Below are 26,247 nucleotides of genomic sequence, written 5' to 3'. Positions count from 1 at the left end.
ACTTCATTTATGAGAAATACGGACCGTTATAGAGGTAACAATCCTGAAAATGGCACCAGATGTGAGAAATCATGTTCTAAAAATATATTTTTTTAAATATTTCACCTACCACATGTTGACTTCTGTTCCATCAGTATAGTAAAAGCGTTTGGTTAAAACTGTATTTTTTATGGTAAGGTTGACATTTGCATGGAACAGCCCACCTGCTTTTTGAAACAACCTCAGGTCAGGGCCTCTCTATACGACTCAGATAAAGGTAATATACGCCATCTCTCTGTACTTCCCATCCGTTCGGTTATGGGAAGACATAACTTGAGGGAGATATTTGTTCACATAGCCATAGGTTTCTTGTACTATTACAAACGACTTTTCCTAGTATGTCAGGTGTTAATGAAGTCTTAATATCCTGTCATTTTTTATTTAAAAAAAATCAGTTTTAGTAAAATAATTAAAATGTTATTGTCATATTTTTTGTACTTGTGTAAGGCCTGACTGCAATGTAATGTATTCTATTAAAGGGATAGTTCACCCAAACATTTTTGTCAACAATCCTGTCATCATTTACTCACCTTCAAGTTGTTCCAAATCTGTAGAAATGTCTTTGTTCAGGTGAACACAGAGAAAGATCTTTGGAAGAATGCTTATAACCAAACAGTTCTTGGACCCCATTGACTACCATATAAGGAAAAATACATTTGTTCAGTTGAATACAAAATTATATATTTTAAAGAATGTAGGACAGCAAACAGTTCTGCTGCACTTTTGACTACCGCTGTCCTTTTACTGCAGTCAATGGGGTCCAAGAACTGTTTGGTAACAAGCATTCGTCCAAATATCTTTCTCTGTGTTCAACCAAACAAAGACATTTATTCAGGTTTGGAACAACTATCGAGAGTGATTCATTTATGACAGAAATGTAATGTTCCTTTAAGTATGAGAAAGCAATATATATATATATAAACATATGTATCTATCAAATGTTCTCATGATGTTTTAGCCTATCATTTTTTGCTGACTGGGTGAGGAACCTGAAATATTAAGAAGGAGCCTGCGAATAGAGAAATTGCAATCGAAGTGTTCTGCAAACTGTATATACATATATGGAAAATAAGCATATATAGGAAATATATACGAATGTGCTAGATTAAAGGTCTTAGTTGAAACAGTGAGAACGTGTATTTGTTTAATGCACAGAATACAACTTGCAGTGAAATGTAGGTACATGTAAACATGTTCAAAAATGTGTAGTTAATATGTATGAACTGAAGTCGTCAGTGGTTATGTGTGAACGCTAGGGGTCGCTGTATGTCTCAGAGCTGTGGCGTATGACGCTTCAGTCGTTTTAATACGGAATTCTTAATGATCTCTCTCAGACCAGTCAGATATGAGACAGCACAGGGCCTGAACTTACACAGCTCGACGATACAAACACACGCAGGTAAGATCCAATATCTTTACATACGTGTCAACCTCTCTGGTTTGACGGACAAATAACTGGACGGTGATATTTCAACATTTAGCCTAACGAGGGGAAGTCGTTCTTCTTGTGCCATTACAAACGACTTTCTGAATAAATGGCCATTTCAGGTGAATAACGTTACGTTAAAACCTTCGCCACAATAGAGGAATGAGGTCAATGGTGTGTTTTAGTATGTGGCTCGTTTATGTTGCATTGATATGCATTAATATTTCTACCCAGCGGCCAGTTTACACTGTTAGCCAACTGCTAGCTAGCATTGCTAACGTATTGACACTGTTGGGAAATAATTTTGTCATAATATTAACCTTCACTTTAACACACAATCTTAAATACATACTCTTTTAAACATGTGTACACGATACTTGTACGTAGTAAACCTGTTAAAATCTTAAGGAAGAAGCTGAATATAAATAGTAGAGAAAGAGCAGTTGCTTCATATTAGAGGTATAAATATAGGCTATACATACGTGAATATAAAGCTGGTAAGTTAAGCATCCTAGTCTGGTATTTTTTCACAGTTTGAACGTGCTTAGTAGTTGACAAGAAGTGCCAGTTTGTCTTTATGATCGTTATGTGCAAGTTTCTTACAATTCAATGTTTTTTATTTATTAGGATGGGCTTTAAATCATTCTCCGTCAAGACCCATGGGAAATTGATCAAACTGTTTTAATAAAAGGAGTGGTTAGCTCTTTATGTACTCATAAAATATGTATTATCAAGAAATACAGCTTAAGAAATGTAATACAGGTTTGCTGAGTATTTGATATTCCATCTATTTAAAAACTCGTTGTCATAAAGTAGTTAAAGTGTGTAATAAATGGTACAATCTTTCACTTACTTTTCGTAGTGTCAAATAAAAAGTTATTACAGATTTCATCTTTCATTTTTGTTCTGTTGAACACAAAAGAAGACATTTAGAAGAATGTAGGACAGCAAAGAGTTCTGGGGCACTTTTGACTACTATTGTATGTTCCCTACTATGGGAGTCAACGGGGGGCAAAATCTGTCTGGTTAAAGCATTCTTCCAAATATCTTTCTCTGTTCATCAGAACAAAGATATTTATACAGATTTGGAACAACTCAAATGCAAGTAAATTATGACAGAATTGTGGGGTGAACAATCCCTTTAAAGTGTTATACATCGTGCAGTCTGTCGGTTACTGTTTTTCATTGTACTTCCTTTTTATAGTGGCAATAAAAATCTATAATAGATTTCTGTTCATACGACACGTATATAGGAGTTGTCCTCTGTATGCTTCATTACTGTTTTCCTTCAGTAACAGCTTCAGTAGTCTGACTTTATTTCTTATGAAGGTTTGACAGCCTCCGGAAGATCCACATGGCTCATGTAATATAAGTATGACGCTAAGGAATATGGGCTATCAGGTCAACGAGTCTAGTCTTGCTTCAGCTGGTCTAATAAGATTAAACGTGACCAGGGACTCAAGTAGTTTGATGTGGTTTTCCACGTTGCTTAAAGGGATACTTCATCCAAATATTCCGTCATCATTTAGTAGATATTTGAAAGAATTCTTATAACTAGACAGATTTCCCCCCACTGACTACCATAGTCTGAAAAAATACAAAGGTAGTCAAAAGTGCCGCAGAACTGTTTGCTGTCCTGCTTTCTTCAGTGTCTTCTTTTGTGTTCAACAGAACAAAAAATAATGGGTTTTTTTCGATGGTCAATGGGGGCAAGATCTGTTTGGTTATAAGCATTCTTCCAAATATCTTTCTCTGTGTTCATCAGACCAAAGAAATTCATACAGATTTGGAACAACTCGAAGGTGAGTAAATGATGACAGAATTTTCATTTTTGGGTGAAATATCCCTTTAAACAAAGTGCATATGTTTATAGTTTTGCAGAACGCTCATAGCCTTAGTAGTTCTGAGTCGATCGGTGACCCGAATTACTGGTCCAACGAACTTAAGCTGTATAAAAAGTGTATCTACTGGATAAAGAGTGACATAGATCCAAGCTGTGGTTTGCGTGTGTCTATGGGGGTTAAATGAGTAAGTGAGCATTAAACGGGTCATATGGTGCAAATTCATGTTTTTCTATGTCTTTGGTGTTATAAGTTTCCCATGCATGTATAAGACACGTAAAATTGCAATAAAAAGTGTCGGAAAAAAAGATGCATTCTATCAAGAAGTGAATGCTCACCCAGACCTACCTGAAACGCCTCGTGTAACCACACCCCCACAAATCTACGTCAGTTCGGGGTATGATTTGACTAAGACCACCCAAATGTAAAATTAGTTTTAGCCGTGTCATATGACCCCTTACACATCAGTGTCCGCTTCAGTAGTCCATTCTCTTATACAGTATGTGTCACTGTAAGCTGCTTTGATCCAAATGTGACGCTCTTAGTACTGTGTTTAGTTTCACTGCTGTCTCGTGCCCTGAGCCAGTGGTCAAGTCGGGTCGCTGCAAGCTATTAGACTTTAAAGGGACAATAGTTTGGTTTTGTTAGTAATGTTTCAGGCGTCTTTTCTTCAGAGTGAATTAAAAAACGAAAAAATATATAAAGATATAGTCTGAAGTGTTGACTAGTACTAGTCTGGTCCCGGGCAGCATCTATATAACTCAAAAACACAGATTATTCACCAGAACTGTTTCTAAAGCCAGCAGTTTGTCAACAAGAAGCCCTAGAAAGACCAATGTAATGTTGGGAAATGCTATTAATAGTCCAGCTGAACCCAATCCTGCTGATCACATGCCCTGTTTTCCCAAACCTCACTCACTCCAGAATCACACCACAACATGTAAACAATGACCGGCAGAATTCATATCCTCTGCATCCACAACATGCTGGACTAAATGCTTGTCGCTTTACATCAGCGTGAGTCGGACACAGTTTCCCATAATTCCTTCCTTCTGCATTCGAGAGAAAATGTCATCCACTCTGGAATTAAAAAGAAACTGTATTTTTTTCTGTTGTGTCATCATGGTCCATCACATGGATGGCTTGTTGTTATTCTATCCAACATAACCGTTTTTGTCATTTGTATGGTGTATCATAAAATGTAGATCTGTATAATTATTTTATTTCTTTCCTCTATCTCTCTCTCTCTCTCTCTCTCACATAGATACCTTGCCGGAGCAGTTAACCAATCAGCCCTCAGTAACCATCTGTGAGGTGGAGCGGTACTGATCCCTTAAACTGATCCTCTCTGAATGCCGTCTAGCATGGTGGACTACATGTGAAGCCGCAGCGTTCTGGAGAGAAACGGGGAGAAGAGGATTTACCTAACAGAAGCAGACCGCCACAGAGACAATGTCATCCAACCGGAGCCAGAACACCCATGGGCTCAAACAGATTGGGCTGGACCAGATCTGGGATGACCTGAGAGCAGGAATACAGCAGGTCTATACACGCCAGAGCATGGCCAAGGCACGCTACATGGAACTCTACACGTATCTTATCAGGAAGGCACACCGGGATGATGGGGATTATTGGGTCAGTAATGGGCAGTATAAACAAAAGTGTTTGTCTTGTTAGGTTTGGTTCACAGTGACTGAATTTTGAGTTTGTAACAACCCTGAAAATGTTGCTTCTTGTAGCATTTGTTGGATGCCTAGTTGCGTTGAAGTGCTAGTTGTTTGAGCAAGTGTTTGATTGAGAATCGTTTAGGTCAGTAGGTTTGAGCTTGTAGTTTTACAGTATGACAAAGTTGGTCAAGGGGTTAAAGGATTTGAGTGTAGGTTTGTTTTTTGCAGGGTGTTGATTAATCTAATGTATTATGCATACAATAATATAGTTGTCTAAATCATAAACATGTAGTCTATTAAATTGCTGGTGTCTCAACATTTAAGGTCCAATGAGTGCAATATAATATACATAACTATATCTGTATAAGGTGTATAAAGACCTTACATAATGAAGCGTTGTGTTTTTATTACTTTAGAATGAGCTATTTCTATCTACTGTATATACACCCCAGGTCCCTTTGGGTGGAATTCGCCATGTTGTTTCTGGAGTAGCCCTACACGGACAATCTGCGCATTTCGTAAATACGTTATCTCCTTCAGCATAGAACCAAAAATATGACATCATCTTAGTGCTGTGTCAGCCACCGTAGTGCTTTGAAAGGGTTGGGGTGAAGTAAGCTGTTGCTTGATATTCGTAACCTCGCCGCTAAATGTCATATACTGAACCTTTAAAATCTGATTAGATTTTTTGCTTGATTTTGAGTTGTTGTAAGATATGTATAAAACATGTAAAATCACAAAACATGTTAAATTAGAATGCATTGTGCTAATTTTATTGGCCCGTCGTCTTCTGTCCTAAGAGCTCTGAAGCCTTTTCTGTCTAAGTAAAAACACCCTGGCCGTATTTTAGGAACATTTTTCGATATCATTATTGCTTATTTGCATTTCACCGACTAGAACCGCATCAGACAGAGGATTACTCTTAGTTTCATCTGCCACCCACAGCTGTCTTTTTATTATACATTGCCAGTATTTTTACATTTGTCTGCGTATGGCTCTGTTCCCCCACGGATCTTTCTGCTGTTTCTGCAGGTTCTGTTAGTGCTGTTCAGAAACTGTGCTGAGTCTCAACACATCATGTCAGAATTCGGCAACATTGCAACACGCGCCATTGCAACACACTATAGTGTTAAAAGCGTCATTGAGACTGTTGAAACGTTACCGCAATAAAGACATATGAGTCCTTGAATGTTGTAAGAGCATCACATAGAAAATATATAATCCCTTGGCATCATCGTCAGTGTGGTTCTCTTATCTTATGTGGGTTTTGGTCAGTGTATTAGGTCGTTTTGCTATTGAGAAGGTGATCATTTGTGGTCTTGTTCTTGGAAATAAAAGTTATTTTCTCATTGTAAGATGTCACAGTACTAAAGTTTGTGCATGTTGAAGTGAACTGTTATGGAATAAGCGTGTTGTTTCATTGGTTGAAAAATTATAGATTTGGTAGAGCTGTCTTGTGTGCGCTTTGCAGGCACTGTTAGCAAACTCTTAACCAAAACACTCCCTTTTCAAATAAGATTCTTACGTGTTCAAGAATCACTCACTGAAGTCCCTCCTTCACGGCTCTGATGCTGTAACCCATACAGTGTTTATTCAGTTTTGTGCTTCCATAAATGTCTATCATTTCCTTTTTGTTTTCACGTTGTTCTCATTTTGTGACGTATAGCTTTAACCTACTGTTCAGACATGTGTATAACTACTGTACCAGCGTGCACCAGTCTAACCAGGCCAGGGGTGCCGGCATCCCTCCTTCAAAACCCTCCAAGAAAACCCCAACACCCGGAGGGGCTCAGTTTGTTGGACTAGAACTCTACAAAAGACTGAAAGAATTTCTGAGGAACTACCTAACAAATCTTCTCATGGTAATGACCTTGTTGTTAAAATGACAGATCAAATAAATAGATTTATATCTTCGACCATTGAATGTCATGTGTTGCTGTATTAAACAAAGTCACGTTTTTGTCGTGAGGTAGCTTTTTTTCTCACTAGAATAAACAGCAGTGTGAGTTCTTGTCACGTCTCCAGACATCTCCCACACTTTCTCTCCTCCATCTGTCTGTGTCTGGCAGGATGGAGAGGATCTGATGGATGAGAGCGTACTGAAGTTCTACACGCAGCAGTGGGAGGACTACCGCTTCTCCAGTAAAGTGTTAAACGGAATCTGCGCTTACCTCAACAGACACTGGGTGCGCCGAGAGTGCGACGAGGGACGCAAAGGAATTTACGAAATCTACTCTGTGAGAGAACCAGAACACGCCCGGCCTGGTCATGGGGTCCTGTTTTCCACATATTGTGATTAGAAAGAAGACAGAATGGTTATAGCATGATATTGTAGTGTAGTTTAAGGAAACTTTCTTGCTGATTTTCTTCCTAAGGATTAGTCCTTTATTTTACTCATTCGATCATTGTTTTGAAAGAAATGCATGCAGGCCTTTAACTGCATGTGGGTAGTTGATGAGAAGTATTTTTCCCAAACTTTTGTCTACAAAATATCCAGATCAGTTTTTATCACACAATAGGACACATTTGCATATTAGTCTGTCAACATAATTCTGGATTAATGGCTTTAAATATTCTTATTTGTTATTTTTGTATTATTAAAGTATAATGTTATAAACAATTATTATTATTGTTCTTTATACATTTAATTGTGTATATATAGTATTTATATGTGTATGTTATAGTGGGATATTATTTTTACTAATGTTATTCATTTTTAGTAATGTACTGTGTCTGCTTCACAGCTCGCTTTGGTCACTTGGAGAGAGTGTTTATTTAGACCACTAAACAAGCAGGTCAGTTGTCTGTTTTTGCCAATTTATAATAACTGCAATTATGCAATACAATTCACATTTATTTTCCTTCTGTTTGTATAGGTGACAAATGCTGTGTTAAAACTCATTGAGAAGGAGAGAAACGGGGAGACTATTAACACAAGACTCGTCAGTGGTGTGGTGCAGTCCTACGGTAAATGCGACAGTATTGTATATGGGCCAGATGGTATTCTCCAATAATGTTAAGGTCAGTTTGGTCAAATATACAGGGCCGTTTGAGTTTTTAAAGAGCTGTGTTTCGTTTCATTTTGTCTTTTCCAGTTGAGTTGGGTTTAAATGAGGACGACGCATTTGTGAAAGGCCCGACATTATCAGTGTACAAGGAGTACTTTGAGACACAGTTTTTAGCCGACACTGAGCGCTTTTATACAAGAGAAAGCACAGAGTTCCTCCAGCAAAACCCTGTTACTGAATACATGAAAAAGGTAAAGCTTGTAGTTAGTAACTTAATAAAGATATATCAACAAAATGTTTTTTTATATTTTCTAAATGCATAGTTTTTTTATTATATGCGTAGTTTTAAATTTTCACATGGTCAATATTATATCACTGCTGTCCTTCTGAAACCTTGTGTCTTCATATTTTGTCATTCAAATGTTTTGTCATAAATCATCATTGTAAGTCACCCTTTATGTTTATCACTGAGTTTAGCAAATATCTTACCAGTAAGAGGTGTTTAAAAGTGCTTATTAACAGTATTTAATCATTTTAAACAGCAATGATTTGGAAGTTTTAGATTATGTGTGTGTGTGTCTGCAGGCAGAGGCACGGTTACTGGAGGAACAGCGGCGGGTGCAGGTTTATCTCCACGAGAGCACACAAGACGAGCTGGCTCGCAAGTGTGAGCAGGTCCTCATTGAGAAACACCTGGAGATCTTTCACACAGAGTTCCAGAATCTGTTAGATGCTGATAAAAATGAAGGTGAGAGAACATTGCCATTATCCAACATTATTGAAGTTTATTTATAAATGCACACAAACTTGCAATGTGAATATGATATTGTGTTTTACACATTCTGTGTAATTTCAGATCTTGGCCGGATGTACAACCTTGTTTCCCGGATCACAGACGGATTGGGCGAGCTAAAGAAACTCTTGGAGTCACACATTCATAATCAAGGACTGGCTGCTATTGAGAAATGTGGAGATTCAGCACTCAATGTAAGTCCCGATGTCATAGCATAAAGCTGTAGTGTTAGTGGATCTCTTTTGAAAGTTGTATACTTTATGTATATATAATCTTATGCTCATAATGTAGTTCTTATCTTTGTTGCACTTAATACGTCAGCAAAACCTGTACATCCACGTATTAAAAATGGCATTAGATCAGTGCTGACTAAGTACCGAACATCAAAATCAGGTTTGAAAAAGAACACGGACTGTTTCCATGGCTGAACCTGAATTTCCTGAACTTATGACCTCATGCCACTGTATTGACGCAAAGCAGATATATTCTCCATACAGCATCTCAATGGGATTTTGAGGAGCTCTCCTTGCACCATATACAGTTTTTTTATCATGCTGAAGCAGTTGGTTGCTTGTGTTCATCTTTCTCAGAATCAGTTCTATATTTCCCATCAGATCATAATTAAAGACTCCATGCAGTATTATTTGCACTCAAAACATCACTTCCCATAGCCGGGCAATTAGAAAATATGACCCATATTTTAGCTAAAATCATTGTCTAATGTGCATTTGTGTTTTGGGTGCCAAATGTAATTGTACATTAGATTCAATTAATGTTTGTTTTTCTTTTTAAATGATTTTGCTCATTAACATTAGTTAATGCATTAGCTGACAATAAACAGTAAGTCTGTGCAGCATTTATTCATCTTATATTAATTAATTCTTAGTTCGTTGGTAACTAATGTTACTGCTTATTTTCCAGGATCCTAAAATGTACGTGCAGACAATCTTGGATGTGCACAAGAAATACAACGCTCTCGTCATGTCGGCGTTCAATAACGACGCTGGGTTCGTGGCGGCGCTTGATAAGGTTCCCATTCTATATTAATGGTCAGCTTTCAGCTATGGTGCTTATATATATAACTGGTGTAACTTTCACTCTTGTGTTGTGTGCTTCACAACAGGCCTGTGGACGATTCATTAACAATAATGCTGTAACAAAGATGGCCCAGTCCTCCAGCAAATCCCCTGAGCTTCTGGCCAGATACTGTGACTCTTTATTGAAGAAGAGGTGCATACTGTCATCTACAGTCCTATATTCACTTTCAGCCATTGGGCACTGAGGGAACCTGCTAACCCCTCATATCAGATTAGAAGTGAAGGCATGCCATGAAGCTGATACTTGTGTTTATAGATCTGGTAAATAGTGATGGGAATGTCTGATTCTTTCTGGTAATACCATTGGTCTCTTGTTATTTCTGGAAAATTTATAGATTTACAATGAAATCCAACAAAAGTGTGTTCTGCAGTCATTATTTTGAAAATAGCAGTATAGGAGTGTGAAGTTTCAGCTACATTGCCTGTTTTCTGACAGAACAGTAAGTAGGACCTAAGGACAAAATTCTTCGGAGTGCATTAGACAGGCCCTAGATGCAGAAAGTGACATTTTTTGTAATTTGTAAAATGGATGTTTGTTATTGTGCACTACTAATGTTTTAACTAGCTGTCTATTTTATTCAGTTCAAAGAATCCAGAGGAGGCAGAGCTGGAAGATACTCTCAACCAAGTGGTTAGTCTCACACGAATGGATATTCCTTAGTCAAAATCATCTCTTTACCCGGGTTTAATTTGTCGCAGGATTGTTAGATTTGTTCATTCACACTGCCAGTGATTTTCTGGAATCTGTGCGAGAGTTCACACACATCCTGTGAAGATCCCGTAAAGACACGTGACTTAATATACTGCAATGTAATGTTTGGGTTTTATTTTTCCGTGAAAATAGGGTTGCTCATTGTGAATTTTTCCTTGCGGTGTTTTTAGGTGGCTACATAGTGCAATTTGTTTTTATTACTGCCTTCCTTTAGTTTGATTATTTGCCACTCTCTTTTTTGGTTATCACTCTGTCATTTGCAAAAGGCAACAATATATGGTACAAAGACGTCAATTTTAAAACTTAAAACTTTTTTTATTTACATTTTTTATTGGTAAATGCAGAACAACAAAGAGGCACAAGATTGCAAGGTAGGCTATAGCCCAACGAGCTTTAGCTAAATATAAGTTAAATATAAAATGCCATATGAAAACAAATTGTCTAGGCATGTTCGGTGCAAATTTACACAGCCTTAATGAAACAATATAACCAGAGTGGAAAAAATTCCTCAAGCAATTAGAATACTGAAAATCAACCTACCAAAATAAAAGTCTGGTTAACTACAGTAAGTTTATGTGGACAAATGTATTACTATTTAATAGTAAAAAGAAGAAATTAAAACTAATTTATATCAACAAAATGCATCGTTATTCAATTATTCAAATTTCTTATTTATATATTTGTATCATATTGCATTTAGAATGTATTATGGTAATGAATGTATTAAATGGGTTTAGTTTTCACAGATATTGAAGTATGCAATTTCAGCAATAACCATTTATATATTTCTAATAAAAAAGGAATCAAATTAGTTGCTTTTACCAATTTTCAAGAGAATTTTTTTTCTTATTTACTCTTGTATATTTAGTATTGCTCTTTAATAAAGAAAAGAGGCACTTATTTTTCCATCGATAAATCGGGTATTTGGATAATAAGTAGAATACTCAATTAGTAAAAGAATCGCTAAAAATTTGGTATTAACACGGTATAAACATTGTTTAGTAATATGAGTTTGTATGAGTAATAATAACGTTTTTTAACCTTAGATTTTCGAACCATTTCGGAATAAGCTCACGCAGATCGATTGAAAAACCTGTTAATAGGGCCTAAAGTGATTAGAACTCTTGCATTCATCCGTAATTTACCCAAAGACAAATAGTAGGCCTATTTTTGTTTTTGATTTACTAACGGACAAAACTTACTCGCTAATATATATTTGTTTTCATAGCCAAATTATTTAAGATTTGTTATAGATGTGTGTAATCACTACACTACTTTTACGGCATTGTTACTGCCTCTTGTTCACACAGGGCACTTTCCGGGACTGATCCCGTTAATGCTATCCGGAATCACTTTTCTGATCAATCCGGGATGCGTTTGCATTCACACAAAACGACCAGTGTTTCAGTTATTTAAAGCAAATCATTGTACTGTTAATGTGTGAGTGACAAGCTTCTTCAATACAATTTATCAGATGGTGGTTTTCAAGTATATCGAGGACAAAGACGTGTTTCAGAAGTTCTATGCCAAGATGCTGGCTAAAAGACTGGTGCACCAGAACAGTGCCAGTGATGATGCTGAGGCCAGCATGATCTCCAAACTGAAGGTATGTATAGATACTGTGTTTTATATATATATTTAATGCATTGTTTTATGCAATTTGTTCTGTCCACCTTCAGCAAGCCTGTGGATTTGAGTACACCTCCAAACTCCAGCGCATGTTCCAGGACATTGGTGTCAGCAAAGACTTGAACGAGCAATTCAAAAAGCACCTTTCCAATTCTGAGCCATTAGACCGTAAGTGCTAAACGTTTGCATCAGATTCTCATTTGTATGTGGTTTTAAGTCTGACACTGACTCCATCTGTCTCGCAGTGGATTTCAGCATCCAGGTTTTGAGTTCTGGCTCATGGCCGTTCCAGCAGTCCTGCACGTTTGCTTTACCATCGGAGGTGAGACACTCAGACACTTAACCCTGTAATTTCACACCCTCAGAAGAGCTGAGAATATTGTACGATAACACATCGTGATTTTGAACGCCTTTGTTTTTCACAGTTGGAACGGAGTTACCAAAGATTTACAGCTTTCTATGGGAGCAGACACAGTGGACGCAAGTTGACGTGGCTTTATCACCTCTCCAAAGGAGAGCTTGTTACCAACTGTTTCAAAAACAGATACACCCTTCAGGTTTGTTCAATATAGCATTGTTTGACACTTTTTATTTCTTAACATTTATTGTGACTCATTTAGAAGGACTGTCACAATGTGTGGTGTGTCCCCACAGGCTTCCACCTTCCAGATGGCCATTCTGCTCCTGTTCAACACTGAAAACATCTACTCCGTCCAGCAACTTGTTGACAGCACACAGATTAAAATAGTGAGCATTACCGGTTAAGATTCCCAAAACATATTCTCCCTCCCTCTCGTTTTCTTAAATCATGCTTCCTTAACAAGATTAAATTGTGTGATTGAGATATGTGACATTTGTGCAGGATCCGGGATGTTTTTATTTCACGTCACTGAAGAAAGTCAGTTATTTGACATTGAAATAAAATTGGATTCAAACTAAGTTGACGAGTATATTTCTCTTTGTTTAACAGGATATTTTGGTTCAGGTTTTGCAAATCCTGCTCAAATCAAAGTTGTTGGTAAGTGTTAGCAATTTAGCTCCTTATAGGCTTCTGTCTTTTGAGATCACTTTTGTGTATATACATATTTATATATTGCACATAGTATATTCAGTTTTCGTTTATGTCTGTGGTAGGAAATCCTTTTCAAAATATTTAATTCTCTATTTAAGCATAAATTAAAGGCCAGGATGTGCTAGAATTCCATTTGTTTTGCTTGGCAGGTCTTGGAGGATGACAATGCAAACATAGATGAAATGGATTTCAAGCCTGAAACGTCAATCAAACTTTTCTTGGGCTATAAGAAGTAAATGAGTCCCTTTAGACTGTTCTTGTAGCTTTTCACAAATAATTCACTTTTACTATTATTTGAATCAATGTAAAAATGCATGTAGTATGGATGCACGTAGCATCTTTATCATCCGGATCTCTGCACTGCTGTGTGTGTCTGCAGTAAGAAGTTGCGAGTCAATATCAATGTACCAATGAAGACGGAGCAAAAACAAGAACAAGAGACGACACATAAGAATATTGAGGAAGACCGGAAGCTCCTCATACAGGTATTCAAATAAACTGTCATCTTAGGTTAAAATAAAATTATATTTGAATAGTTTTTATTGCATGTGTTTGTTTATCTCATGCGCAGGCAGCTATAGTGAGAATCATGAAGATGAGGAAACTGTTGAAGCACCAGCAGCTTTTGGCAGAAGTACTGAACCAGCTTTCCTCAAGGTTCAAACCACGAGTCCCTGTCATCAAGGTAACTGGACAGCAGCAGCTTTTTTACATGTTGAGTTTTAAAACCATGTTCTGGCCCTGTCTGCTGATTGGGCTGTACTTTTTCAAGCTGATGTTATTACTTCATTGATCATTTGGTTTGTTGATTGTAACTGGGCATTTTTTTGGGATGGGGTCTTCTAAAAGAAGAATGTCATTTTATATTTGTATTATGTAATTGCTTAAGGAGAGGCAGGCACTCATCACTGTACCAAACAAACTATAGCTGTGATTATATTGTGTTTTACAGTATAGCACAAGTTCTTGTACCGATGGCATTTGTTTTTATTTTTCTTGCAGAAATGCATTGACATTCTGATAGAGAAAGAATATCTGGAACGTGTTGATGGTGAAAAGGACACCTACAGCTACCTGGCTTAAAAATCTGTAAAGTTTGGCCCCTTAACATCATTCCTTAGACGCTTGTCTAATGTTTTGAGGAATGTCTACACAGTAGACCCAGACAAAACAGATTTTTTTATGACCGCAAGTCATTGCTGGCACGTTGGATAATGTGACACTGGACTTTACCCTTTAAACCCAGACTGCTACAGTGGCCAGTCCTTGTCTTTAAGCCCTTAAGCTGCTCAGGATTGCCATTCACTTTTTAATGTGTAAATAACAGACATTGAACTATACTCATAGTGGGACCCAGTGAAAGGGTTGCATGCCATTGTCTATTGGAAATATACAAAACGCTGATGAATTGAATAGACTTGGGAACGTGACAGCTTTCTAAAAATGCTGTTGGCTGCAGATGCAAATACATATGACACTTTTCAGCAGCATTCTTGAGTATAATCTGAATGGCTGTTTAGTTGTAACTTGCCACGAGAACGCCATTTGTATAGTGCAGTTCATTTTATAAATGTCATGAATAAACAATTTTCCTTATGCTTTTTGCAGCATTTGATTTTTCCCTCATTGTAAATTTACATTCATACAATTATTACAGAAGATATCATTTTCAATGTTTATTTCTTCACTTTTTACAAGTCCCTGTAAACAATTTAACAGCACCTTATAATAAGAGGCAGAACGCAGGAGATGGAGTGGTCAAAAACCCTTGGGCATCAGAAAGGAATGGGCTATAATGTAATCAACGGTGCGTGAGCGATTTGGCTCCTAAAGCTAAAGTTCCCTAAACAAATCACTGCAAAGACTAGCATCAATAAATTATATAGAACAAGTTTATGCTAATGAAATAAATAGGGTCCTTAATCTTTTTTTAAGCATGGTATTATTGCTTTGATTCTTATAACAGCCCAGGTTAAGAAAAAGTGTGATTGTTTTTCACTTGATACGGGACGAGCACCAACAAAAGAGCACCATGACAAGTTAATCACCCTATCTTAAGTAACGTCTAGGTCACAGCTGCGACCTTGCCACAAATGTTACAAAACCGTATAGAATAACATTGAGCAAAGACGAGATACCTGATTCCAACTCCATTCAAAACCTTTGTTCATGCATACAATGAATATACTGTTCAACAACATTTTAAGAAATCTAATTCAAGAAACTATTCAGTGTTTTTACATTTCAAGGCACTGCAAGACTATGATACTGAGTCCACCCCATCTTTTATAATTCACCACGCGGTTTCATTTTATCTTTACAGCAACTGTGCACTGGCACTCCAAAGAAACCTCTGCACCATATCTGATTACATGTAAAAAGGAACGTGACTTTGGTTTTCACAAAGAACAAAACTTTAAAAATAAGATGCGATGTGTAATCTGTGTTACAAACATGCAGCCTTTGTTGCAATGTGAAGTTTGGTCCAAAGGTGTCATAATTTACAGCAACAGGAAACAAAAAAACAATCCAAAACAATGGCCCATTTTTGAATGGTTCGCTGCAGCTATAAACACGACAGTATGCTCAAGTTATCATAAAAAAGTGTATCCCAGAGAAAGCCTGTTGGTTGAGTAAAAAAAAGACAGAAAAGGAAAATCCATAAAACATTACTTTTAAGAAAGTCTGTCCTATAAAATCCAGTATCTAAACTGTATTGAAAATGGATGCGGAGAGAGAAATCCTGAAGAATGTAAGGCATTTGTTCAAGGAGGTAGATGGCTTCACAAAATCATTGCATTTCCATTTCACGTTCAATGCCCACATATTTCAGAGCATCGGCTTGACTGTATCTACAAGACATAGCAAAATTCAATCAAAGTTAGATGGCTCTCCTTTACATTGCGCAAAACAACACCTTTCAGAATGCTTAAAATAAAAAATACAGAGATGAGTAATTTTTTTTTTACCTGTAGTCAAAGAACAGTTCCTCTCCAGTCTGTATGGCTCTCTTAGCAAATATGCCAATTCTGTGATCCCCATTAACCATCATGACTGTGGAGGGAAGAAGAGATCAGACCACAAGATCAGATTTTACAGTCTCTTTGGAACGTCATTTCCTGCTCAGCATTTTCTATGACTTACCTTTTGCATAGCAGTTAGGGTTTACAGAGTGGTTGGCAAACCTGATCTTGTTTCCTTTCCTAGTTGCATCAACGACAAAGTCTGTGGGTAAAAGGTGGGAGGTTGTTAGCCAATCAGAGCACCAACAGTTAAAGTGAATGTCTGTCAGACGGAGGTGTATTACCGTTATTCAGATTGAACAGGAAGCTGCACATGTATTTGTCATAGACCTTGCCTCTGCGGTCTGCTTCATCCTGAGAGATGATCTACCAGGTAAAAATAGAAACATGTCAATTTTGAAGGAAATGCATCATTCTGAGTGATAAACTCTCATGGTGTGACGTTTGTAATAAACATCTTCTCACCTCTCCACAGTACTCGGAGATGAACTCATTCTTTTGAACAGGCTCTTTAATGAAGATGCCCCAACCGGCCACATCAGATGGAGCGAGTAACAAGTGCTAAAAGATGAAAAAAGAATGGTGTAAATAGTAGCGAAAAGAGAATCCCAATTAAATACTCAATGATATTTATTTATAAAACAAAAACATTTCTGTAAATGTTCAAATATATTTTTGAGAGGGGGTGTATGTTAGCCAATGTTTTCACGTTACAGATTTTTGATTTGTGTTTCTGTTAACTTCTAACTTCCAAAAAACATTGACAATGTTTTCACAAATTAAAAAAAAAATGCAGTGAAAGACAATGGGTTCAGGCCAAAAAAACAAGAATTTAAATTAAGATGAATAATCATGCCTTCTTCGCTCCTCTCTGGATGCTGCAGTTCTTGCAGGAGACATTTTTACTGTCCCAATGTTCGGCCGCCCCGCAGGTCAGGCAGAGGTCAGGGTCACACTCCCGTACAGCCAGGTAACATGGGCACTGCTTGGTGTTACACTGCGCTTTACAGCGGCAACCTGGAAACCGGTTCTGACCTGCACAGAAAAGAAACTGTTTAAACAACTTGATTTAAGATCTGAAATGGTTACTTGAACTGAGTGGACATCAGGTTTATGTCAAAACACTAAAAAACATCTCTCTGTGTTGCATGCTTAAAATGACCAGACTGGTGTGTGTTTGTGTATACTCACATTCCGAGCTACACTGGCAAAATTTCTCACAGAAGTTCTGAGCAGTGACACAGGGGCAAGAACTGTCACATGGCTGGCGAGGGTGGTCACATGGCTGATAGTTGTACACATGATTGGAGGAGCCATCTGCGTGCAGACATTTCATGCATTTGTAATTCATCCTTTAGGCGCTAAATAGTGATTATTTGGCAAAGGTGACAATTTATTTTAGACTTTCAGGCTGTGCTTAATACACCAGCATTTTTATGACATGAGTCACTCAGACACACACCTTTTTTTAGTTGAATCTTCCGACAGTGGGTGGCCCACAACCTACAACAAGCCAAGAAAACACAACAGATAATTAATATAAACTTGGAATTCTTCATGATGTATCTACTGAAAATCTCTTTTAATGAGATACCTATGTTTCCTCTTTTTCTTCCTTTGAGGAGTGTCTTCATCCACCGCAGGTGCACGGGCAATAATGCTAGATTCTTTCACCCTGAATTCATAAACCTAACAGATCAACAACACAAAAAAAAATCAAAGCCTGAATTACTAGCAAAACGGTAAAAAAGAAAAAAAAGAAATCACAGTCTCTCTTGACGCAACTACATTCAATATTTTACCATACTCGTTAAAGCAAAAATAAAAATGTATGTGTTCCAAAAATATTTCAGAAACAAACTCACAATGGACAAGAAAAGGTATCATGGTAATACTATCAATTTATAAGTATAAACCAATATCTCTATGCGTAAACAAGTGACATTATAATATAAAACGTAGCATGATCATTGCAGACCTGCCGGTATATGGCTTAATTTTTCTGGATTATTCTTTCATCGATAGGACATATAGTCTCGACTCTTCGATACTCAGTGCCGGTGTCGTATCAAAATCGGACTCCCCGTGACATTATGACTCCCCTGTTTTCCCCTACGAAGGTTAAGGTTAGGTGTGTGGGCGGCTTTAGAGATAGGCACCGTGGCTGCTAGGTGTGACAGAGCTGCAACTGTAGAAAACGCATACAGACACAAAAAACAAGCAAATTCAGAAAGCTTCTTCATTAGTTTAGCGACACATTCCATGCAAATACTCAACAAACAAACACAGAAACATGCTGCAAATACTCGCATGAAACGATGAAACTATTTCAGAGTAGTGACACCCAGCAGCCACCGTAGATAGGGACCAATCACAAAGCAGCATCCTAAGTGAATGACCCAATCAGAAGTAGGGGAGTCAAAATTCGGTACAACTTCAACCGGAACTTCTTCAACTCTGTTTTTGCCACTCCGAATTACCATCGGTGTTGCTCTCCAATAAGGATATCATCTACATACCTCGCCGTAAATATGCCATTCTGGGTTCTTTACAGGGCTACAACAAGGATGATTCAAGCACAATATGAACATTCTGGTCGTCAAAATCTCATCCAACAAGTAAAACATCATGGTCCGTTGACCACAGCTTGTTAGAGATCCCTGCCAGGTCAGCTCCTACTGGCTCTCAAAGTGACATTCTTTCCTTTGGACTTTGGAGTCTGCCTGGTGATCAGTGATTTTAATATACACGTCGACAATGAAAGTAGTACTTACACAAAGGATTTTTTATCCTGTCTTGATAGTTTAGCATACAACATTTTATAATTTCTACTCATTTGAAAGGCCATACACTTGATCTTGTCTGTTGCTCTGGCATTACTACTAACAGCACAGCTTCTGACTTAACCTGTTCGGATCATCTGTTGGTATCCTTTAAATCTTGTTTAAGGTTATTCAAGTGTACTCAAAAGTCGTACCATCTCATTTCGTAATATTAAGAACATTGATGTATTGGCATTTACTGAAGACCTCCTAAGTAGTTAAAGACAATCTAGCGACTTTGGATGAACTGCTATGCCATTATAGTGCACCATTAAAATCCAGGACTGTCTCATTTGTTAATTCTGCCCCTTGGTACACCCCAGATTTGCGTAGGCTGAAAGCTCAAGGTCGCCGTCTGGAGTGTCTGCATGTTAGAACCAGACTCGTTGTCCACAAACACATGTCCTCTTGAGCATATGTAAAACTGCCATCTCTACAGCTAAATCTGACTATTATTCGCAGTTAATCATGTCTAGTGAAGGGAATGCAAGAACCCTTTCTTCTGTTATAAAAGATATTTCAAAGCCTCCTGATTCTATACCATCATGTTTGCACATCATGTTTATGTGATGCTTCTTTGACCATTTTTAATGTAAAAATAGTCTTTGTTAGCTACAGATTTATCCTGTTCTTCATTTGGTTTCTGTGTTACAGTCACTTGACTCTACTCTCTCTACTTTCAAACTTCCAACAGTAGATGAGATAACTTCAGTTATTTGGAAATCTAAGCCAACTATTTGTCAGTTAGACCCTCTTCTAACTCAATTAGTTAGAGCCTGTCTATCAGATCTTTTATTACTGTTTTATTACAAAGTATCACTGTTATGCTGACGACACCCAGATCTACATCTCATTTAACCCAGACGATACCACTGTAGCAGCACGCATAACAGCCTGCCTAGAAGACACCTCAGCTTGGATGAAAGAGCATCACCTGCAGCTGAACTCGGCCAAGACAGAACTACTCGTGTTTCCGGCACACCCCACGGTGCAAAACTATTTCACCATCCAGCTTGGCAATTCCACAATCACCCCCTCCAAATCAGCCCGGAACCTCATAAAGGAGTCATATTTGATGAACAGCTGTCCTTCAATGATCACATTGCAAAGACAACGCGATCCTGCAGATATGCCTTATTAAACATTCGAAAGGTTAGTGGCACAACTTCTTGTCCAGGCCCTGGTAATCTCAAGGTTGGACTACAGCAATGGTCTCCTTGCTGGTCTTCCTGCAAAGGCGATCAAACCACTCCAGCTGGTTCAAAACGCAGCAGCACGCCTCATCTTCCAACAGCCCAAAAGGGCTCATGTGACACTCCTTTTCATCTCTCTCCACTGGCTACCGGTTGAAGCCTGTATCAGATTCAAAGTTCTGTTGGCAAGCATAAGTGACATCACTGGAAAACATTTTTGGCTCAGGTAAATTATCTTTTATCTTTCAATGAACAACCTTTATGAAAATGTTCAATCAGGATTTCGTTCCGATCATAGTACTTAGACTGCCCTTGTCAAGATCTCTTATGTCTTAATAGCAGCTGACTCAGGACTCTTATCTATATTAATTCTTCTTGATTTAACTTCAGTGTTTGACACCATTTCTATGAAATCCTTTTAGACAGACTGCAGTCTATTGGAATTGTTGGCACTCCTCTGGCTTGATTCACATCATATTTCTCCCGCCGTACTCAATTTGTTCAATTAGGCAAGTTCAAATCTAAATCATTACTTCAGGTGTCCCACAGGGATCAGCTATGGGTCCTATATTATTCTTTTACTGCCGCTTGGAACTATTTTTAGGAAATATGATACCCATATTCATTGTTACACCCAGCTTACTTATCTTCAAAACCCACTTCTGAACTTCCTTCAATCTACGGAGGAGCATATATGTTTGTCTGAAGTTAAAGCTTGGTTTTCAAGTAATTTAAGCTTAATAGTAGTAAAACAGATATACTTTTAGGTAGAAAAAAATAATATGTCCAAGTCCAGCGGTTTCTCTATGTGCATTGATGGTTTTACAATTGCTCCTTCAACGCATGGAGTAGTAGTAACAAGATTACTCGCAGGGCTTACTATCACATCCGTAACATTAATTGCCTCCGCCCTGCCCTCTCAACAAGAAGAACTGCTACTTTGGTTCACACTCTTGTAATCTCACAAATAGACTACTGCAATACTCTTTTTTTTATGGTCTTCCCCTCAAACTCTTACAACAGTTAGTGCAGAATAAACAATAGATGTCCTACGATGAATCACATATCTCCTGTTTTTCAACTACTTCACTGGCCTCCTGCTCCACCATACCTATTGGACCTACTTTCAATGTATACTCCCTCTCAAACTCTAAGATCATCATCTGAATTGTCCGTAGTTCTTCCTCGTATGCCTTTAGCTTCTATGGGATCTCAAGCTTATAGTTATGTTGCTCCTATCTGTGGTACTTGCTTCCACAGGACATTCACAATAGAGACTCTCTCTCTACTTTTAAATCTCATCTGAAAACTAAACATTCTTGTATTATGTTTAATTGTTGCATGTAAATTGTGTGATGCGTTTTATTAGCTTGTAAGGTGTCCATTATTGTCAGGTAAGGTGCCCATAAATAAAATGTAGAATTATTATTATTATTATTATGTACCTGTCTGCAGGTCTTTGTGCCGATGAGGTTTGCGATAGCGCAAAAGTTGTCATAGTATGTGCCGATCAGCACTCTGAAAAGAGACGCCTCCGCTCCACTCCAGTCCACATTTTCTGGCGGCTCTGAGCTCAACTTCAACTTCACTGGAGTCTGACAGCGAGAGTTTGCTTCTGTAAAACACATATATCACATATTACACAACTACTGACAAACAGTTTAAGGTAACGTTTCAAAAGAAGCATTATTACATTACACAATGCATGACAAAACATTGCACAGCATGTTGCAGCAATAATTTATATTACCTGAGGAGCTGTTTGTCTCATCTTTTTTGTCATCGTCATCTTTTTTGTCATCGTCATCTTTATCGTTACAATCATTGCCATCGGCCCCACCCTCTCGATCGCTGTCTGTATCTTTAGTTTCATTGTTAATCGTTGGGGTGCTGGGTCTGCTGCTGCTGTTTGGCAGTCTACCTCTGCGTCTGCCCACTGTGCGCTTAGAAGGGGTCTTTGAACGCTCTGCCACCACACCAGGTGGATAATCCCTAACCATACCATCCTGATGAGGCAAATTTATCCAGATTAACAAACTATAGTTTAAATTTAAAGCCACATGACCTTTCAAAACAATTGCCTTATTTCATATTGAGTACTTGCCTGCACCATATACATGTAGCAGTACACCCCACACGGTTTGCCGTCCACAAGATTTTCCATGTTCTTGCGCTTATATGTGTTTGGAGTTGCATGAAAAGCTGCAAATGAATAAAAACAACAAGTGTGAGGGGTAGGGTGACTGCCTTTGAAGGATAGCTGCCTTTGGTGCAGTTGCAGCTTACGGTGAAGGAAGCAGTCGTATTTAAAGCAACGCCTGCAGAAGAGCGTATGGAAGGAGTGCAGACTCTGCTCTCTTTGCACAGACTTTGCGTTTGGTCCGTCTATGTTGGGGGTGCACTCGGGCGGAAGAGCACCCGGGAGCTGCTGCTCAGTGAGCTCTTTATACCTGCAGAAAGAGGAAGTGACATCATGAATCAGTTTATTGTGCTCATATAAAATGACTGCTCGTGTTTCATAGACACATCTGACATACTTTTCTTTGAGTTCTTCGGGCGAGCCTTTATCAGGAAACATGGAAGAAATGGCTTCAAAGATTTTATCAGAGGGGAATTTTTTCAATCCATCATTGTTTTGACCTGTTGCACAAAAAACACAAATTGTGGTCAAAATATGGATTGTGTTAAAAACAAGACATTCTACATATTGCCTGTTGTATGCAATAAAAAGATATACCAAAACAAATAAAAACCTACATTGAAATCAAATTAAGTGACTTCTAAGCATTTTAATTGTTGTTAAATGCATCTGTCAGTGCTAGGGCTACACAAAATAAACAAGGTACATCTGCCATCAATTTAAAGTCATTAGTACATTTATACCAACAATCTGCTCAGGCTTCATTTAATTACTCTTACTTTCAGAATTTAGTTGGTCCTTGTGAGAATCTTCAGGCTCATCTTTTCCATCACAAAGATCCATCTTTTCCAATTTGCAATCATGTTGTTCTTCCTCTTCATCATCCTCATTATCACTGTACTGATTGAGTGCATTCACCAGCTCAACAAAGATCTCATCATTTATAAAGCCACACTCTAAATACAGAACACAAAACCGAGTTTCACTCGAGGGCCTGCTGTCAACACAGTAATTGCTCTTTTTAAAGGAACAACTGCTTTTAGAGTTCATATTATTCAATGAAAGTCTGGAAAAATATAACTAAATGTTTTTGCTGACCTCGATCTCCATGGACTTTTCCATCATAGTTTTTAATAAGCTCTTCAATGAAGGTGCCGTCTTGATCAAGGATTTCATCACCCATGTATGGGATGTTGTGCAATACAGTCTCATCTTCAACCTTAAATGGAATACAAGATTTATTTAAAAAAGGCTTTTAAGGCTTGGATTTATCAGACACATAATTAGATTTTACCATAAAATTCTGCTGCAGTGGTGACCACGAGTACATGACAGGCACGGAGGCCACAGCATTCAGGGTTTTGAGAGGAATGACTTGTCTGGAGAATTCTGAAAAGCCACTGTCAACAGTGCACTGCAAATGAAAAACAGAATCACATACATGCATCACAACCTTAAAGAAACATTTTCCTGCCTGCTGTACGTTCTATTAATGACTCATATACTACATATCCAATGAGACCTGGCAGCAAATCCACATAAAACACAATTTTACATTTTGATCAAGAACTACAAGAGAGATAGTAAATAGATTACACAGAGGACATGCAGAGCAAATTCGAAAACATGTTCAAACCTCTCTGGTCCCTCGTAAGGAGCTTACTGGTGTCATAATATGAACAGGCTGTATCCGTCTCAGTTTCCATTCCTGATTCAATATGTCTGTCCGGTCCAAGATCTTCTGTCTGTTGGAGCTGAACATGCTCTGTACAACAAAAAAATGTGTTTCAATGTGAAAGCATTATAGATAGGCAGGCGGGTAATGTTTCCCTGCTGTCTATGGCACCTAGTGTTATACATTAAAAGACCATCTGTAGTGTCTAGATCAAAAGATCACAAATAAACTAGTGTGGGAAGCTTTGCCGTGTCAGCCCATAGATCACCTTGACCTCATCTGCCCTCCTGAAACGTTTGAGCTGCCGCAGTCGCATGTACTCAGACTTCACTCGCCTCCTCCAGCAAACCGGACCCTTCTCCGATTTCCTCCCAGTTAATCCCATTGTTGCCCTAAAGACAAATACAGTGTGGTTTTATATTTCATGTCAGACTGTTTTTGAAACATACATAAACCGACAGTGTTTTTATGGTAAAAGAGCAAACTGTAGTAAATAATGAGAGCAGGTACATAATACATGGACAAACACTAGGAACAGCTAATCTAACATATTACCTAATGATATTATAAAAGCAAAAACCCAATGTGTTGTGCTGAGATTATTTAATATTCTGCAGATATGTGGGCTGAATATGTAACAGAGCAGCCGATGGCACATGCTGACAGTGACAAAGTGTCATTTGTAAGTTCACATGTCTTCCTCCTACAGTAAGATTTCCGAGTGTCTGCTCAGCGTCCTTTCCTAACACAATTACATTGAATCTGAAAGTCAAATTTTAATCAAAAATTCGAAGTTTACAGTACATTTGATATTTAGACTTGGGATGCTCATGTTATTGGGGTGCTGAAATGACAGGTGTAGCAGCTCACTGGCACCCCTACTGGTAATATAGCGCATTAAAGCGACTAATCTAATTAAAACACTTACATTTATTATTATTCATTTACACTAATATCACAAAGGAAGTTTATCTAATAAGTGAAGCACAACAGCACTGGTGAACAAAACATACAGCCAGCTGAGATGATATTAACAAAGGTATAGGGAAGCAGATGAATACCCGGCATTCTGAATATATTGATATATTGGTGTATTCGTAACCTATAGGTTTACATTGATATTTAATTTGGTTTACCCCGCCTGACATTAATGGGTATTATAATGCAAACCTGCGTTATAATGAAACCGGGAAGGCACAATATCCACGTGTTGACACGATTATCGACAAGAAATGTAAAAGTCTTACGTTTGTAAGCTATAATGTTTATTGACCACAGCAAAGTGAACCGCTGGTCAACGCATATTCCGCGATAAGTTAAACTACATTGAGAAAGACATGCAGAAAGGTCGTTAATAGCGCGTGACATCAGAGTCAAACAACTAACAAACCAAACACTTATCATGACTTCCACACGTTACAATAACTTTATAATGAGCTGTCAGCAGAGTAATGCGAGTCTCACGTGAATGCAAGACTGTCTATAATTTGTTTAAGCATAATTGACGTCCATACAATGTTTCGATTTCAAATTAACTCGCTAACCGGTTAGCTAGGCTGTCCTAACCAAACTAAATGTGCTTAAACAACCTGGCCCAAGTGTTTCTTTACGCTCTTTGCCTTGTGCTTACCTGCAGGTGGAGACCAGTCCACATTCAATCGAGTGACTTTTTCGCCAGTTTGTCAGCGCTGTCACCGGGTTAAGATGACCGGTTAACCCAGCTAGCTAACTGAGCTAGCTCGCGGTAGAGGGTCGCTTCACCTCCGCACGCCCGCGTTACCAATACCGGCGAGCCTCGATAAACAAAAGACAAGCGCTCTTTTGTCTCTGTATCTTCAAGTATGAGTTTTGTCAGAGGTTTGTAACTTTTGGCGGAGGCAGACTGTAGTCGCATTTGAATACAATTCGAAATGTTTATCAATCCTATTATTTCCGTTTCTGTAGTGAAGTATTGAAACCCGCTCAGTCTGTCGTTTATACTCAGAATTCGCCGCCCACCTCGGGCACTGCAGAATCAACGAGCGCCAAACAGATGAGCCAATCAGAACCAGCCATGTTCGAGCGGCTCAATATCGAGGAGTTTAATTGGCCGGGCGCTTTCCGGGATTCG

The 26,247-nt window shown here is 38.2% G+C and overlaps 2 protein-coding genes across 5 annotated transcripts; one reads left to right on the top strand and one right to left on the bottom strand.

Moving 5' to 3' along the window:
• Positions 1–1,264: 1,264 nt before the first annotated feature.
• Positions 1,265–14,956, top strand: cul1b (cullin 1b). Of its 3 annotated transcripts, XM_079447735.1 has the most exons (23): positions 1,313–1,438; positions 3,231–3,267; positions 4,571–4,898; positions 6,658–6,835; positions 7,043–7,210; positions 7,718–7,768; positions 7,850–7,940; positions 8,069–8,232; positions 8,567–8,729; positions 8,838–8,968; positions 9,696–9,803; positions 9,898–10,004; positions 10,454–10,502; positions 12,058–12,189; positions 12,263–12,380; positions 12,458–12,534; positions 12,638–12,769; positions 12,867–12,959; positions 13,183–13,230; positions 13,434–13,516; positions 13,664–13,769; positions 13,856–13,969; positions 14,287–14,893. In XM_079447735.1, the coding sequence occupies exons 3-23, from the start codon at positions 4,759–4,761 to the stop codon at positions 14,365–14,367; spliced, it is 2,334 nt and encodes a 777-aa protein (XP_079303861.1). In that variant the 5' UTR covers positions 1,313–1,438; positions 3,231–3,267; positions 4,571–4,758; the 3' UTR covers positions 14,368–14,893. The 3 variants fall into 3 exon arrangements, with proteins under 3 accessions (XP_079303860.1, XP_079303861.1, XP_079303862.1); XM_079447734.1 differs by lacking the exon at positions 3,231–3,267 and having other exon boundaries at positions 1,265–1,438; positions 14,287–14,956; XM_079447736.1 differs by lacking the exons at positions 1,313–1,438; positions 3,231–3,267 and having other exon boundaries at positions 4,814–4,941; positions 6,640–6,835.
• ezh2 (enhancer of zeste 2 polycomb repressive complex 2 subunit) lies at positions 14,807–26,196 on the bottom strand. 2 transcript variants are annotated; one of them, XM_079447738.1, is made up of 20 exons: positions 25,768–26,196; positions 24,406–24,529; positions 24,099–24,227; positions 23,757–23,876; positions 23,561–23,681; positions 23,242–23,418; positions 22,860–22,962; positions 22,609–22,772; positions 22,427–22,524; positions 22,073–22,328; positions 21,768–21,937; positions 17,902–17,996; positions 17,770–17,810; positions 17,499–17,624; positions 17,164–17,342; positions 16,773–16,868; positions 16,592–16,673; positions 16,429–16,509; positions 16,254–16,338; positions 14,807–16,136 (listed from the first exon to the last, which is right to left on the bottom strand). In XM_079447738.1, the coding sequence occupies exons 2-20, from the start codon at positions 24,520–24,522 to the stop codon at positions 16,076–16,078; spliced, it is 2,301 nt and encodes a 766-aa protein (XP_079303864.1). In that variant the 5' UTR covers positions 24,523–24,529; positions 25,768–26,196; the 3' UTR covers positions 14,807–16,075. The 2 variants fall into 2 exon arrangements, with proteins under 2 accessions (XP_079303864.1, XP_079303865.1); XM_079447739.1 differs by having other exon boundaries at positions 14,871–16,136; positions 24,126–24,227; positions 25,768–26,153.
• Between the last annotated feature and the right edge of the window lie 51 nt (positions 26,197–26,247).

The sequence above is a fragment of the Barbatula barbatula genome (assembly GCF_947034865.1).
Source record: "Barbatula barbatula genome assembly, chromosome: 23".
NCBI lineage: Eukaryota > Metazoa > Chordata > Actinopteri > Cypriniformes > Nemacheilidae > Barbatula > Barbatula barbatula.
The sequence above is the reverse complement of the archived record's forward strand: the minus strand, read 5'-3'. Positions and strand labels throughout refer to the sequence as shown.

Excerpts from the sequence above, each read along its gene's own strand:
- ezh2 (XM_079447738.1), bottom strand. The coding sequence starts at position 24,522 with ATGGGATTAACTGGGAGGAAATCGGAGAAGGGTCCGGTTTGCTGGAGG. Across the intron at positions 22,773-22,859 it reads CCCGAAGAACTCAAAGAAAA|GTATAAAGAGCTCACTGAGC; the intron begins GTATGTCAGATG and ends CTCTTTCTGCAG. Across the intron at positions 22,525-22,608 it reads ATACGACTGCTTCCTTCACC|CTTTTCATGCAACTCCAAAC; the intron begins GTAAGCTGCAAC and ends ATTCATTTGCAG.
- cul1b (XM_079447734.1), top strand. The coding sequence starts at position 4,759 with ATGTCATCCAACCGGAGCCAGAACACCCATGGGCTCAAACAGATTGGG. Across the intron at positions 4,899-6,657 it reads CGCTACATGGAACTCTACAC|ACATGTGTATAACTACTGTA; the intron begins GTATCTTATCAG and ends CCTACTGTTCAG. Across the intron at positions 12,535-12,637 it reads CGTTTGCTTTACCATCGGAG|TTGGAACGGAGTTACCAAAG; the intron begins GTGAGACACTCA and ends TGTTTTTCACAG.